The 14,328-nt window shown below is 55.9% G+C and overlaps 1 protein-coding gene across 1 annotated transcript; it reads right to left on the bottom strand.

Annotated features, from left to right (window-relative positions):
* Positions 1-5,982: 5,982 nt before the first annotated feature.
* On the bottom strand, positions 5,983-6,957 carry LOC306949360 (olfactory receptor 52B2-like; the record flags this gene model as incomplete). Its single annotated transcript, XM_079539224.1, has 1 exon — positions 5,983-6,957. One exon carries the CDS (start codon positions 6,955-6,957, stop codon positions 5,983-5,985), a length of 975 nt encoding a protein of 324 aa, XP_079395350.1.
* Positions 6,958-14,328: the final 7,371 nt, after the last annotated feature.

Here is a 14,328-nt window from a genome sequence, read left to right as displayed (position 1 = left end):
ACTTGCTCTCATTGAGCCTCTTACTGCACTCAATTATTCTCATTATTCAAAATAATTAATTCTAATTGGACTGTGTCTGGCTTCATTTTTTCACTCATACAAATTCTTCCTTCTCCAAGGCTTCACAACAGCCCTCAGCATCAGACATTTTCCCCCATTCCACACTGAAGCCATCGGTGCTCAGAGCCCCATCCCTGACCTTGGTGTCCCCAGAGATGGGACACCACCACCTCTGGGCAACCCGTGCCAGCATCTCACCACCCTTACTGTAAACAACTCCTGCCTGATATCCAGCCTAAGCCTTCCCATCTCTATGCTGGGTTTGCTCACAGCCCCAGGGAGGAGTCAACCGTCACGGCCAGCAGTTCTCAGAGCTATTTGTTGTCCAAGCCCAAAGGCTTCTTTATTGTCACCTCCAACTCCTGGCGCGCCCTGGGACCCTCGCATCCACCCATGGGGGGCCAACCATCACCCCAATGCCCCCAGCACAGTGCTGCTTCCCACAGCCCCCAGCTGGGGGACGGCATCCACACACGGCTCTGCACCACTGGCTGCAGAACAGCAAGATACAGAGCACAGCTCTCCGTGGGGAGCTCACACCAAGGCTGCGGTTAGCCAGGCTCCATCAGCACCTCCTTTATTCACAAGTAGGTGTAGTGGTTGTCTGTCTGTCTGTCTGTCTGTCTGTCTGTTACAGTGAGGTGTCTATCAGATTGCTGTCACAATAAAAAATGACGGTTCTGTTCAGTCCTCAGGAACCTCAGTCACCCAAAAATGGAAGGAAAATGCAGTGACATGATTCTGTGGAAGCTAAGCACCAGGAATAGGCACTGATTGCTATTGATTACATTATTACCTTTTTACTGTTATTGATCAAGTCTCACATTCCCATTTCATTATGCTATTTGGAGCTAATGTCAAACTGAGCAGTGTCCGATTTCTCCCACCATCCCCTTCCTCCATTTTAGCACTGGCACAGGGCAGTTTTGTTGTCTGTGTTTGCTGGGCTTGGAGATGCCTGCAGAACCCTCAGGTCTGGTGGCCTCCAGCAGCTCCTGCAGCCCATCTGGACCTGATGGCTTCCAGCTGACCGCAGCTCCCAAAGGCTAGAGAAGGGATAATCTGAAATGGGCAAGATCAAAGCATCAGAATGGCAGAATGGCTTGGGATGGAAGGAAGCTCAAAAATCATCTGGTTCCAACCTCCCTGCCATGGGCAGAGCTGCCATCCACTGGATTGGGTTGCTCAGAGCCCCGTCCATCTGGCCTTGAAGATCTAGTCTTAGATATGGAGGTTGGTGGCCCTGCCTGCAGCAGAGGGGATAGAGCTTGATGGTCCCTTCCAACCCAAGCCATTCTATGGTTCTAGGATTCTGTGGTTCTATGATTCGATGATCTGAGTCACAATAGAATAAAGCACAGGCAGCTCCTCCGTGCAGATGGGAGTGAGATGAGGGTATGCCAAGGAATGCATTGGGTGAATCAGTGCACTGGCAAGAAGGCCAGCGTGTAAAACACAGCATAAGGGGGAGTTGAGCTCGCGATAAGCAAGGCTCAGGTCTCAGACACTCACACTTCTGAGCTGTATTTCGTCCAGAAGTGCTAAATACTGGGCAGTTTGGTCCATCAGGTTCCTCTCCTCTATTCAGGTCCCTCCACTTGCACTTGGCAGCCTCGTTTCTGCTGTTTGAGTCTCTGAAGTAAGGAGTCTTTGGCACCCAACTGTCCACGGCTGGTGGGAACCAGAGCAAAACATACAGCTGAGCTCCTGGGACAGCCGTCCTATGGGTGCCTTTCTGGGACACGTTTTGGTCCTGATGTAACTGCGAAATCTTCAGGGCTGGAAGGATCCTTCAGAAAATTCCCCACTTCCACAGAGAAGGCAGGCACACCGCACCACCTCCTGCCCAGGGATGCTGCTGGCAGAGCAGCCAGCCGAAGGGAGTCAGAGTTCAGAACCTGCCTCTGGAACCAGAAATCCCATCGGAACTCAGGGACCTCGACCCGACCACAGGGAGCCCAGCAGGACCGCGACGCTCGGGCGCCAGCGCTGCCGTCCCGCTCACGGCCAGCTGCGGCTGCTTGGTGCCCCCGGGGCTCCGCGGGGCGTCGTCAGCTCTGCTCCCCCAGGAGCGACGCGGATCTCACGGCCCGGGTCAACAGGTTGAGCCCCGCTGTTGCTGCAGCCCCGCAAACCTCCGGGCCGTCCTCAGTGAACCGCCCGAGGCATCGCCGCCCCAACCGCGGCCATGTGTGTGCGATCGCTGCCTCCTGCTGGCGCTCGGGGGCTGCCGGGGCCGCGGAGGAGCCGAGAGGCGCCGCTCCGTTCACAGCAGGACCCGTTTCGGCTTTCTGTGAGCCCCGATGGCGAGGAATTCGGTGGAGACCAGCAGACGTTCGTGCTGCGAAACTCACTGCTGATTTTGTCTCGTGTCCAATTTTAGAAGAGAGTAACGAGTTTATGGGACTGCTCCTCCTCCAGAAACCCCGGGCGCACCAAGCATTGGGTGCTGAGGTCAGAGGAACCGCAGCCACTGCCACGGCCTCAACATGGCAACCTTCAAGGACCTTCAAGGACCTTTGAGGACCTCCGAGAACCTTCGAGGACCTTTGGGGACCTCAAACACGTCAGGGCAGGACAGAGTACCAGGATGTGCCATGTACGGCTTTCCATTTACGAGTGTGCTGGGGATTTTTATTAATTAACATTTACGAAGACGCGGTGATGACAGCAGTGAGACGCAGCGAGATCACTCAGCTTTGCTACTGTAATTTATTACCCACTGCAGCCTGCAGATGAAGAGCAATTAATAAAGCGCTGCTGTAGGCAGTGGTAGGAAGGAATATAAATGTGGCACTCGAACACATTGGGCTCTGTTCGCCCTGACTGCTGTGCTTTCTCCATCTCCCTCCAGTGAAGCACTCACTGAAGCTGAAGAGCTTTCCCCCTCCCAGCTCAGAGCCTGACTCAGCACCTGGAGCACGACGAGCTCATGCAGGCTGTTTAGCTAACATTTTAACCACGCTCTGAATATCAATCTTCCCAAGCAAGTGGCTAATACCCCATTATGCATGCCCCTGTGGGCACTAACTGCACAGCTGGTGATTCATTGACCCAGGGACATTTTCCCATGAGATCTGCACCCTGACCCAGCCAGCACCTCCATCAGGGCTGAGGGCTGTGCCTCGTGTTCAGCTGTTCTTGGAAAGACAGAAGAGCAGCAGAATCCCTGCCATGAACCCACGCAGCGCACACAGAACCCATCCCAGGGGGGCTGGCTGCTCAAGCTGGGTGACACTGTGGTGCCTGCAGGGATGCCTTCCCCCCAGAGGCTCCCACGCACTGGAGAGGTCCTCAGGTCAGCAGAACCTGAGCACGGTGCAGTTCTGGCCACTGGGATGCCAAGACCAACCTATGGTCCAGCACTCTCCTGTTGACAGAATCAGAATCACAGGAACGGTTTGGGTTGGAAGGGACCCTTAAGATCACCCAGTTCCAACCCCCTGCTCCAGACAGGGACACCTCCCTCCACATCAGGTTGCTCACAGCCCACCCAGCCTGGCCTTGAATGACTCCATGGAGGGGGCATCCACAGCGCTGGGCAAGCTGCTCCAGTGCCCTGTTATCGTTGTTCTCTATGCATTTTCCAGTACTTGGCTCGGAAGCACTTTGAAGCTGGGTCTATTGCTTTGTTTCTCACCTGTGCAGCTCCTGCTGAGCGTGCTCCCACTGCTCCCTAACTCCAGGATGGGCAGTGATAAGAGGGGCCATTCCCAGCAACAGACTCCAACTCGTGTGCCCTGAGCACAGCGTGTGGCCAAACGTGTGGCCAAACTGCTGCCGTGCTTAGAGGTGAGCCCACCCTGCAGATCAACAACAAGGAGAGGCAACAGAAGGGGAAGCAGAGAAGACAGCAAAAATAACCACAGAGCTGGGACTCCATGGAGCTGAACTGCCTTGCAGTAGTGAATCTGTACGGCGGGTCAGCTGCCACTCGAGCTGCTCAGAAACCTTCTGGGAGAAACCTCTGCAGCAGAAGGGTTTGTCAACCAGCTCGTGCTTTGGGCAGGGCTGGGGGGACCCCGCAAAGCCTCCTGCAGGCACAAGCATCCAGATTCTCACCCCAACCTCCAGGCTGCTGTGACAGCCCTGAAAACCCCAAAGCATCTCATTGCAGCTGAATGTATTCAGTCGTGCTCTGGCTACACCAGATTGCTCTCCCGACCTGTTGCTTTTGATATAGTGCAGCGTCCTATCAGAGGTCACGTGGGCTGCTCTCCATAAATACCCTCTGCTAAGAGAGATACAAAAATGCTTTGGGAACAGCAGTTCGAGCAGCATTTCCACCAGCTCTGTTATCACTGCTAAGCAAACAGCCCTGAGTGAACAGACCTTCATTTCCGCTCCGCCTCTCACGGGCTTCCCAGCTTTGACAAAAGCACACACGAAAAAATAAAACCACAAAGAAAAAAAGAAATGTGCTGAAAGTGCCGTGAATTATTACTGGTTTTTTGTTTTCTTTTTAATTCTGAAACTGTGGATCTCTTTCTCTCTTCTCTTGAACTTGCAGCAGTGTCACTGAGAGGCCCGGAACGGAGCGGGGTTGTGTTGCTGCATCCCTGCCCGTCTCATCCTGCCCATCTCATGCCCTTGGCTCCACCACACAGCACGGTTCTGTGGGTCTCACGGCTGACTTGGAGCAGAGCATCCCGGCTCCTGGCACTGCTGTGGGAGTGGGAGTGCAGGGTCAGCCTCCAGGCACAGTCCCCAAATCACCGCCCTCACAGGGCTGTGGTTGCTGCCCAGATGAGGATGGTTTTGCTGGTCAGGATGCACGAAGCCCCAGGTTCAATACAGGCACAAAATTGTCTCTAAGTGGGGGTAGAAAATACGGATCAGAAAGCAGGAATGATGCAGGGCGGAGAGGCAAGCCTTTATCTCAACTCCACACCCAGTAAAACACAAAGGAAAGATGAAAGCAGGTCTCCAGGCTCTGGTGCACTTCCTACTCTTCTTCTTCATCCCGTGGGCGATGGAAATTTTGGCACTTAACCGCTGAGCCAGAATGGCCATAAGACCAGACAGCAGAGCAATCCCACTCACCTAAGGAATGCTATGCAGAGCTCCAGATGGAAGGACTGCTATGCTTCCCTTCACGATGGAAGCAGACAGAGCCATGGCTGAGATGCTTCCTGGGGACTGAGAAGCTCCAGATACATCTGGTGCTCACTCTGCATCGTTGCATGGAGGCAGATTGCCACCAGCTTCAGGCAGAACACAGTGTGATTGGTACAACAGGTCTGGAGACCAAAGTGAGGAGTGAGAAAATGTTGGACAACGCTCTCCTGGTGGTGGAGGATAAGTGGAATGTACGGCACCAAATTGGTGGGTGATCAAAGAGCAGCATGGGAGCAAAGGACGTGCACTTTACACTGAGCTCTGCTGTGCTGTGAAACAATTCTGTAAGAAAAAAATGTCCCTATGGGATGCGAGGATTTGAGACCATTGTCTGCCTCCAGTTCTTTGCTCAGAGAGTGGTGAGGTGCTGGAACAGCTGCCCAGAGAGGCTATGGTGCCCCGTCCATCCCTGGAGGTGTTCAAGGCCAGGTTGGATGGGGCCCTGGGCAGCCTGGGCTGCTGTGAGATGGGGAGGTTGGTGGCCCTGCATTGGTGGGGGTTGGAGCTTCGTGATCCTTGAGGTCCCTTCCAACCCAACCATTCTGTGATTCTGTGATTGTTTGTTGTGGGGTTTTGAGTGTGGCATTGGACGTTGTGGTTTAATGGACATTTCCTCATCCGACCCACGTGTCCCATCTCTGCTGCATGGAGCACTCAGGAGCAGCATCAGTAGCAATGAAGGGGCTGATGGCCCACGTATCTGAAAACCCTTCAGCTTCTTCAGAGCCTGGTGGACAAACCCATTACCCCAGTGCAAGCACACCTCACACGGCCTTCCAGACCCCATCCCAGGTCCCCTTTCCCTCAGCAGCGGCTCCCACAGCCGGGATGGGGGCACTGCCCCACAGGGCAGAGCAGCCGGGCCACGCGCTCGCGGATCTGCCGCGTCCTCACCCCGTACACGATGGGGTTGAGCATCGGTGGGACCACGACGTAGAGGTTGGCCAACAGGATGTGGACGTGGCCTGGGATGCTGTGGCCAAAGCGGTGCGTGAGGAAGGAGAAGAAGGCGGGCGTGTAGAACATGAGGATGACGCAGAGGTGGGAGCCACAGGTGCTCAGGGTTTTGAGGCGAGCCTCGGGGGACGGCAGCTGGAAGACAGTCCTGAGGATGAGCCCATAGGAGACGGCGATGAGCACCACGTCCAGCCCGGAGGACAGCAGCGCCGTGGTCAGCCCGTACCACACGTTGGCCCTGATGTCGGCGCAGGCCAGGCGGGCGATGCCCATGTGCTCGCAGTAGGTGTGGGGCATGACATTGTGCCCGCAGTAGGGCAGCCGTTTCAGCAGGAAGATGGGAGGGAACATGATGCAGAAGCCCCGGAGCACGGCGCTCAGCGCGATCTTCCCGATCACCGAGGGCGTCAGCGTGGACGGGTAGCGCAGCGGGTCGCACACGGCCACGTAGCGGTCGAAGGCCATGGCCAGCAGGACGGACGACTCCACGATGAAGCTGAAGTGGGTGAAGAACATCTGAGTGATGCAGGCGTCGAAGGAAATTTCTCGGGCGCTGAACCAGAAGATCGCCAGCATTTTGGGCACCGTCGTGGTCGAAAGCATCAGGTCGGACACAGCCAGCATGGCCAGGAAGAGGTACATGGGCTCGTGGAGGCTGCGCTCCGTGGCGATGACGAAGAGCAGGACGGAGTTGCTGAACAGTGCAGTGATGTACATCAGGCAGAAAGGGACGGAGATCCAGATGTGGGACTCCTCCATGCCCGGGATGCCGGTCAGGACGAAGGTGATGGGGTCGAAGCTGCTTTCGTTGAGCTCATGCATGGTGCTGCTGCTCCCGGCGTCAGCCCAGTTCTGCTCAGTAAGGGAAAGAGTGAGGATAAATAATGCTGTGTGTTAACCCCCGCCATCAACACATGAATGTTGCTGTGTGCAGCTGGTCTCCAAACAGAGCCGTTCTGAGGCTGAGGGCCTCACTGGGTGCATTTTGCTGCACAGAGGAATCTACTCACCTTTGCCTATCAACCCCCATGAACTGTGTCTGAATGAGAAACATCTCCATCCCTCCACATGAGCTGTGCAACAGGTTGGCTCCTGTTCTCTCTCTTACATACTGTCACAAGAAGCACTTGGCTTGCTTTGTGGCAGGCAATTGTCAGCCCCATTTGATGAAACAATACAATGCCTCCATCGGTTCAGATCAGTTTCTGAGAGTTCTTGTTAAGTCAGGAATAAAACCAGCTCTGATGCTACCAGGTGTCTTGGGGGTTGTTGAGCACCCCTGGAACTTCTGCTGGACCAGTTTATCCCTCTGTTTCCACCCACAGAAACATGTTGATCCATTTGTAAATGATATAAAGTGTTTTTTTCATAGAATCATAGAATCACGGAACGGCCTGGGTTGCAAAGGAGCACAGCGCTCATCCAGCTCCAAGCCCTGCTGTGTGCAGCTCGCCAACCAGCAGCCCAGGCTGCCCAGAGCCACATCCAGCCTGGCCTTGAATGCCTGCAGGGATGGATGGGGCATCCACAGCCTCCTTGGGCAACCTGTGCCACTGCCTCACCACCCTCTGCCTCCAAAACTTCCTCCTCACATCCAACCCAAACCTCCCCTGGCTCACTTTCAAGCCATTCCCCTTGTCCTCGTCCCCCCTTATTGTATCCCTGGCCCATCCCAGAGAGGCTACAAAGAACAGAACGTGGGCAGACCTGCAGGAATGCAGGACCTCCCCAGACCTTCCCAGGCACCGCAGCCATTCCGTGCTGGCTGCCCTTATCCCACTCAGAGGCACAGAGGCAGATTTCTCTCACCTGTCAGCTCACTGCTTTCTGCTCCTTTCAAGCAGGAATCCTTGCCCGAACACCGATGCTGGCACAACACATCCCACAGGGTCGGCCCAGCTCTCAGCTGAGCTCCAATGGGAGCAGTGAGGGTCCTCCCTGAAGGCTTGGGGGCCGTGGTTAAACCTTCCCCTCCCGAACCACAGCAGGAGCTGTGGTGTTTTGTGGGCTTTTAAACTGCTCTGCATTAAAGATTAACCAGAAGTGACCCTGCAGGTGAGTGAAGGCATTTCCTGCTCTCCACCATTTGCGCTGCACTCCCACTCAGTGCACGCAGCAGAGCCTGCATCACCCTGCTGGTGGCCCTGCACCATCCCACCAGGTGCCTGCTGGCTTCTCGTGCTCCAAAACCTCCCCAGCAGCCCCCAGCTCTGCCCCTGTCTCTGTGGGAAGGGTTCCTCCCTCTGACTCCAACCCACAGCAAACAGCACAGCGGCCGCGTCGATGTGCTCACACTGCACAGCAGCTGCAGAGGCCTCTGCTCAGGTCGAGCTGCTGGTCTGGGCCAGCACTGACCAGAACACCAGAACTGCATAACTCATAACTCATTGCTATTGCAAAGGCATTTCTAACATGCGAGATGGTGGCCAAACAAAGGAACTGGAACGACAGCTTTGTTTGAAGGATGCAAAACAATACTGAAACATCTGCCTGCATCTGACATGTTGAAGATCCGTCCACGTGGCAGAAAAATGAGCCTGAAGTCCTAAGGACTCTGTGAACCGATGATTTCTTTCCACCCAGAACCAAAGCAAAGTGATTGAGAGTAGCTGTGTTCTTTTTGGACGAAACCAGCAGTATGAATCCAGTACAACTCGGCTTGCAGTGCAGTGCCCGTCATTCAGAGATTTCTTGCAGTGTTCCATTGCTGTACTGCCTCAGGCTCAGAACAACAGATGCAACCAATGCATGCAGACAGCAGATACACTTCAGGACTTCCATCAGCTGCACACCAACACAGAGTCACAGAGTGCTTCCCCCCCCGGCTGCCCAGTGCTGCCCTGCTCCACTGCCCCCTCTGCCCATCACCTGCCCTGCTCCTCCCTGCCTCATCCTGCCTCTCTTTTGCCCACCTCCAGCCCCTCTCCTGCCCAGCCCTCACTGCAGGAGCTCTGCATCTCATTCATCTGGAGAACACCGGTCGGGTTTCTGGTACCATCAGTACTGGTCACGCTCAGTCCTGCCCACGTTCCTGTCAGCATTTGCTGTAACTTTCCAGTTTGGGTCTGCTGTCAGAGGGACCGGTGCCCCACAGCACCAAGCTGGGAGGACCTGGAAACAGCAGGACTGGGAGGATCAGCCCCACCATGCAGGGCTGGAGTCGCTGCCGCCCCACGGGTGCTCCAGGGGGCTCCGGGCAGCCCCGGTCCATCCATGTGCACCAAGCCCAGTAGGCAGTGGGGCACGATCTATGGGAGGTCAGCAACGAGCAGAGTGCAGCTGGGGTCAGTGCTGGGTCCGGTCCATCCAGCGTCACCATTAAAGGTCTGGGCAGCGGGGCAGGGCACACCCTTGGTACAGTCACAGATAGCATGAAACAGGGGAGCCTCTGTGGGGCCGGCACCACGTGCTGGAGGCTGGAGAAACGCCGTGTGCTCCGCTGTGGACTCTAGAGGTCTCTGTGAGGTAAGAAATGCTGTAGGGCCGCAGCGCAGGCAGTGGGATCCTTCCCAGAGAGATCCTGCAGCAGCGGCGCTGAGAGCAGTTGTGGTGAATGAGGGGCGTGAGGGGCTCCACAGCCTGGCACGGAGAGGATGCCAGCCCCCAGGTTTGCAAGGCACATCGTGGCACAGCCCCATTCAGATCCTCATCATCTCCTCTGGGGAGCGTTGGCTGCAGTGAGCAGTTCCCAAACACCATCGCTGCCTTGGGGTGCGCTGCCACCCCGCTCACACACGGACCCTCACTCACACGGAGCACAGACCCTCTGCACCGGGTTTGGGCCTCTCCCGGGGGCTGCTGGCAACACATCGGAGCACCTCTGCAGCCCCGGGCCCAGGGACAGCCAATGGCACAGTGCCTGGTGAGGGACCCCTCTTTGCTGTGCCGTTTTCCCCTCTTCATGCTCCCCCCCTTTAGCCCAGCAGCGGGGCTGTGGGGACACACAGGCTGTGCACACTGTGCTCCCTGCCCAACATCACCTGCTCACGTTCCCAGGCCGGGCTCAGCTGGTGCTGCCAGCTCTGCTAACACAGCCGCTGCGCCATTGTTTGAAGGCTTTTCAATTATCGCTGTTTATTTCACAGTCCTCGTCCTCCCAGCACACGATGTTTCCCTCCCCACTCTGTGGTTGCAGAGATCACGGCACAGCCTGGACGAGACGCGGTTCTGCTCTGGCACAGCCCCAGCACAGCACAGCTCCCTTGGGTCGGTGCTGATGCTTTTGGCATTTCTCTCCCACCGCCGCTTGGAGCCACCGTTTCCTCAGAGCTGAGCGCTTTGCTGTCGGAGCAACGAGGTTCCGTGGGACCCGAACGCCTCCCCACACCGGGAGCAGTGGGTCAGAGTGAGACGCAGCGCCGCAGCTCTGGATGTCCAGGAGGAGCTGTGCCGTTGGCCCCTGCCTCCTCCGTTCCCTGATGCCTTCAGTGCCCAGATGTCTGCAAAGCAGAGAAGCCAAACGCTGCTGGGAGCAGCCTGCCCTCCCCGCAGCTCCTGTCCCACACCCAGTGCATCTGCCCAGGGCTCAGTCTGAAGCCATTGGGGCAGATCTCAGCGCTTGCACTCCAGCTGCTCTCCAAAAGGCACCTCTGCAGTTCAGCTCTCATTTCACCATTGGACTTGGTTCTTTCAGTTTCCAAAGCACAACACTAAGAATGTCCCACGAAGAGATCAGAGCATGCAGACTGGAGTTCCACGACACCAAATTGGTTTGCATTTTTCTTCTTCCGGAGGGAGGGGAATTGCTCACACCAGAAGTGCCCAGGAGGAGCCCATCTCCTGCTCACGGGCCATTGCTGGGCTGTGCCGTCCTGGGAAAGCTGAGACCCCCAACTCTGTGCATGCCCAAACATTTGCTTTATGACTGCATTTCCAACCACAGAACTCACAGAGCGATGCCCAGTACACATTTCACCTTTAAGTGTTTTCTCTCTGGGAGAAGAGGAGGCAGAACACGGTGCTCACCGCTCATAATAGCTCGGCAGCAAACACCACGCGGCCTCGAGGTCAAGAGAACAGAAATGCAGAGAAGCAGCAGCACGGATGCTCCAGAGATGCTATTTTTGCTCCCAGGACCATCTTTCCTCTGAGAGCTTTCCCTGTGTGACGTGGAGATCCCACGGCAATAGGCGGGGAGCAGGGCAGAGCAGCGCCAGCAGCAGCACGCTGTGCTCCAACCTCAGCGCTCTCAAGTAGCCGTGGCACATTTGTCAGCCCCACTCAGCCCGAGCATCGTGGTGCACACAAAGCAGCTGTGCACCATTGGAAGCAGCCAGCTGGCAGCACGGAGCTTTTACCTGTGTGGCAATGGAGACACAGAGCACAGCAGCACCAGCCCTCACCTGCATGGTGCTGTGGCCATGGCCACACTCACTTGAGTCCCACTGCTCCCGTGGCCGTGGCACTGCTGCACGGGACAGGAGTGTCACCTCATGTCTCCTAGGGATGGTGCTCGATTCTCCAGCGTTGGGCATGGTGGGGATGGGCTGACATTTGGGCTCGATGATCTTGGAGGCCTTTTCCAACCAACCTCTCCCTTCCAAGCCGTTCCGTGCTCCGATGAATCCAGGTTGGCTGGGCGCTGCTTTATCCTCAGTTACTGTGCACAGATCCTCTGTGCTGTTTTCGATGAGCTCACAGGCAGTTGGCTGCTCTCTTATTTCTGTCCCATTTCTGGAATGGAATGGCACCAGTGCACATCGGTGCTGCTGGGTTCCACGCCGCAGGCTGGCACAGCACAGCCATGCTGTGGGGCAGTGGGCAGCAGCGCGCTCCTATTGCACACTGAGGACACACTGAGGATCCCTTCAGGTGCTCAGGTGACATTTGGTGTCACGTGGAGGAATGAGTGCATTGGGTGCAGTTCTCAGCTCACCTGGATTTGCTGCCCTTCCCTCTGGCGTTGTAATCAAAAGGGGGCCGGGGGGGAGGAGGGAGACACTTTTCAGCAGGGTCTGTGTGATAGGACAAGGGAAATGGTTTCAAACCAAAAGAGGGGAGAATTGGATATAAGGAAGAACGCTGAGGGTGGTGAGGCACTGGCACAGGTTGCCTGGAGAGGGGGTGGGTGACCCATTCCTGGGGACACCCATGGTCAGGAGATGGAGCACTGAGCATGGAAACACAGAATGGTTTGAGTAGGAAGGGATCCTTAAAGGCCCAATTTCCCTGCAGTGAACTGGAACAGCCACAGCTGCAGCAGCTGCTCAGCAGACTTGCCCATAGGAGCAGAGCAGAACGCAGGTACAAACTGCCAACAATTATCTGCAGACGGCGACTGCTGCCCGTGTGGAGGAAAGGCAAACACAGCAGGACCCCGGCTGTGGAAAGGAGCGCAGGGCAGCCAGCAGCGCACCGCTGGAAGGTGAGCATTGCCCCATTGGGTGTGGGGATGGATGCCCTCAGAATGAGCCCTCCGTCCCACACGTGGTACGGCTGCAGTGCACTTCAAGGGCAGCAGCTGCTCCAAAAGCAGAGCCTTTATCTGCACGTCTCCTGCACCAACCCTAAAGCTCCATCACTGTGGCCATCGACCCAGGACAGGCAGATCTTGTTGGGCTGCCCCTGCCACCTGCACCTCCCCAGTGCCTCCCCAGGGACCTGCATGGAGGTGGGGCTGTGGTACAAACAGGTAACATCTCCCCATGGTCCCCAGCGGCTCTGTTAGCAAACAGCCCTCCTTTGACGTGGTAGAACCACTCTATCTACCAATCTACCATCTATCTACCAATGCACCCACAGTTTACGTGGGTCTGACCCAGCAGAGGCTCCGGCCCGTTCCCTCAGAGGACAGGACCGGGATCTCTGCCATGTTTGGTGAGATGAGGTGGGTCGATGGTTGGACCTGATGATCCCGGAGGTCTTTTCCAACGCCGACGATTCTGATGCTGTCTTTCCAAGAGAAGAACAAAGGGAACAGATCAGTGAAACAAAGAACAGAACCACCTCAAAGCTATCAGAAATAGAGGCGGTTTCACGTGCTTGTGTTGTAATTAGTCCTGGTGCTGCAAGCACCACTTGTTTTCATTTCCATTGCTGCTTGTTTGCTCTTCCTTAAGCAGGTTAACCACCGCATGTTATTGTTCTGGGGAATGTTTTCATTTTGCTTTTTCTGCCCTTATCTGAGCTCTCCCTCCCGACACTTACTGCTCTTTTCCGACTTCATTATCTCCTAATTAACAGTCAGTCTGAGCAGCGCTGTGTGGCACAGAGCAGGAACCATCCAGGGGGCTGCAGAGGGATGCTATGGGGCTTTGGTAAGCCTCGTGCTCGCCTGCGACTCATCCATTCACGGCATCGTGGAACCATGGAGGCTGGAAAAGCCCCCCCTCACCTCCAAGCCCAACCCAGCCGCCCTGCTGCGCCCTCTGACTGCGTCCCTCAGTGCCACTTCTCCACCTGGCCCTGCTCTGCCTCCAGTGGTCCCCAGGAGATGATGGTGATGTCCTGGGAGACGACGATGATGTTGGATGAGATGCTCTTCCAACTTCATATCTCTATGATTCTCTGTCCCAGGAGACGGGACGCACCCAGGAGATGATGGAATTGTTCCAGGACGTGATGGATGCTGTCCTCAGTCTGTCTCAGGAGATGAATAGCAGCCCCTATGATGGGATCCAAAGTGCTCTGGTGCTGCAGGTTCCATCCCCTTTGGCCTTCAGGCCGCCTGGCAGCCCCATGTGCCCCCACTCCCCACGAAGGACAGTGACAGGGACAGGGTAGGGGACAGGGATGGGGATGAGGATGGGAACAGGGCCAGAGATGGGGATGGGGACAGAAAGGAAATACCACTGTGGCCCCACTGCCCGGGTGCCTGCAATTCCTGTTCCCATCGCAGGGGACGTTTGGTGGCTTTCAACAATTAAATGTTCTGCATAGCTGAAGGTATCACGATTGTGAAATTTCTTATAGCCGGCAGAGATCTAATCATGCAATAATCAGACTCACACCCCAAAGAACAGCGAGGCCATTATCTCCTAATTACTTCAGCAAATTTTAATTAGACCGGAATGTATTATCCATAATCCCCCTGCAGAGGAAGCAATGTCCCCACCAGGGAGAAACCTGGGCAGTGCAGGCATAGCTTGCGCTGCTGATGGAGCAGTGGGATGGGAACCCTCCAAAGCAGCAAACTCCGTGACAGCCCCGTCTGTCTGTCCATGTCTGTCAGTCTGTGCATGTATGTCTGTCTGT

This window comes from Tetrao urogallus (genome assembly GCF_951394365.1).
Source record: "Tetrao urogallus genome assembly, chromosome: 1".
NCBI lineage: Eukaryota > Metazoa > Chordata > Aves > Galliformes > Phasianidae > Tetrao > Tetrao urogallus.
The sequence above is the reverse complement of the archived record's forward strand: the minus strand, read 5'-3'. Positions and strand labels throughout refer to the sequence as shown.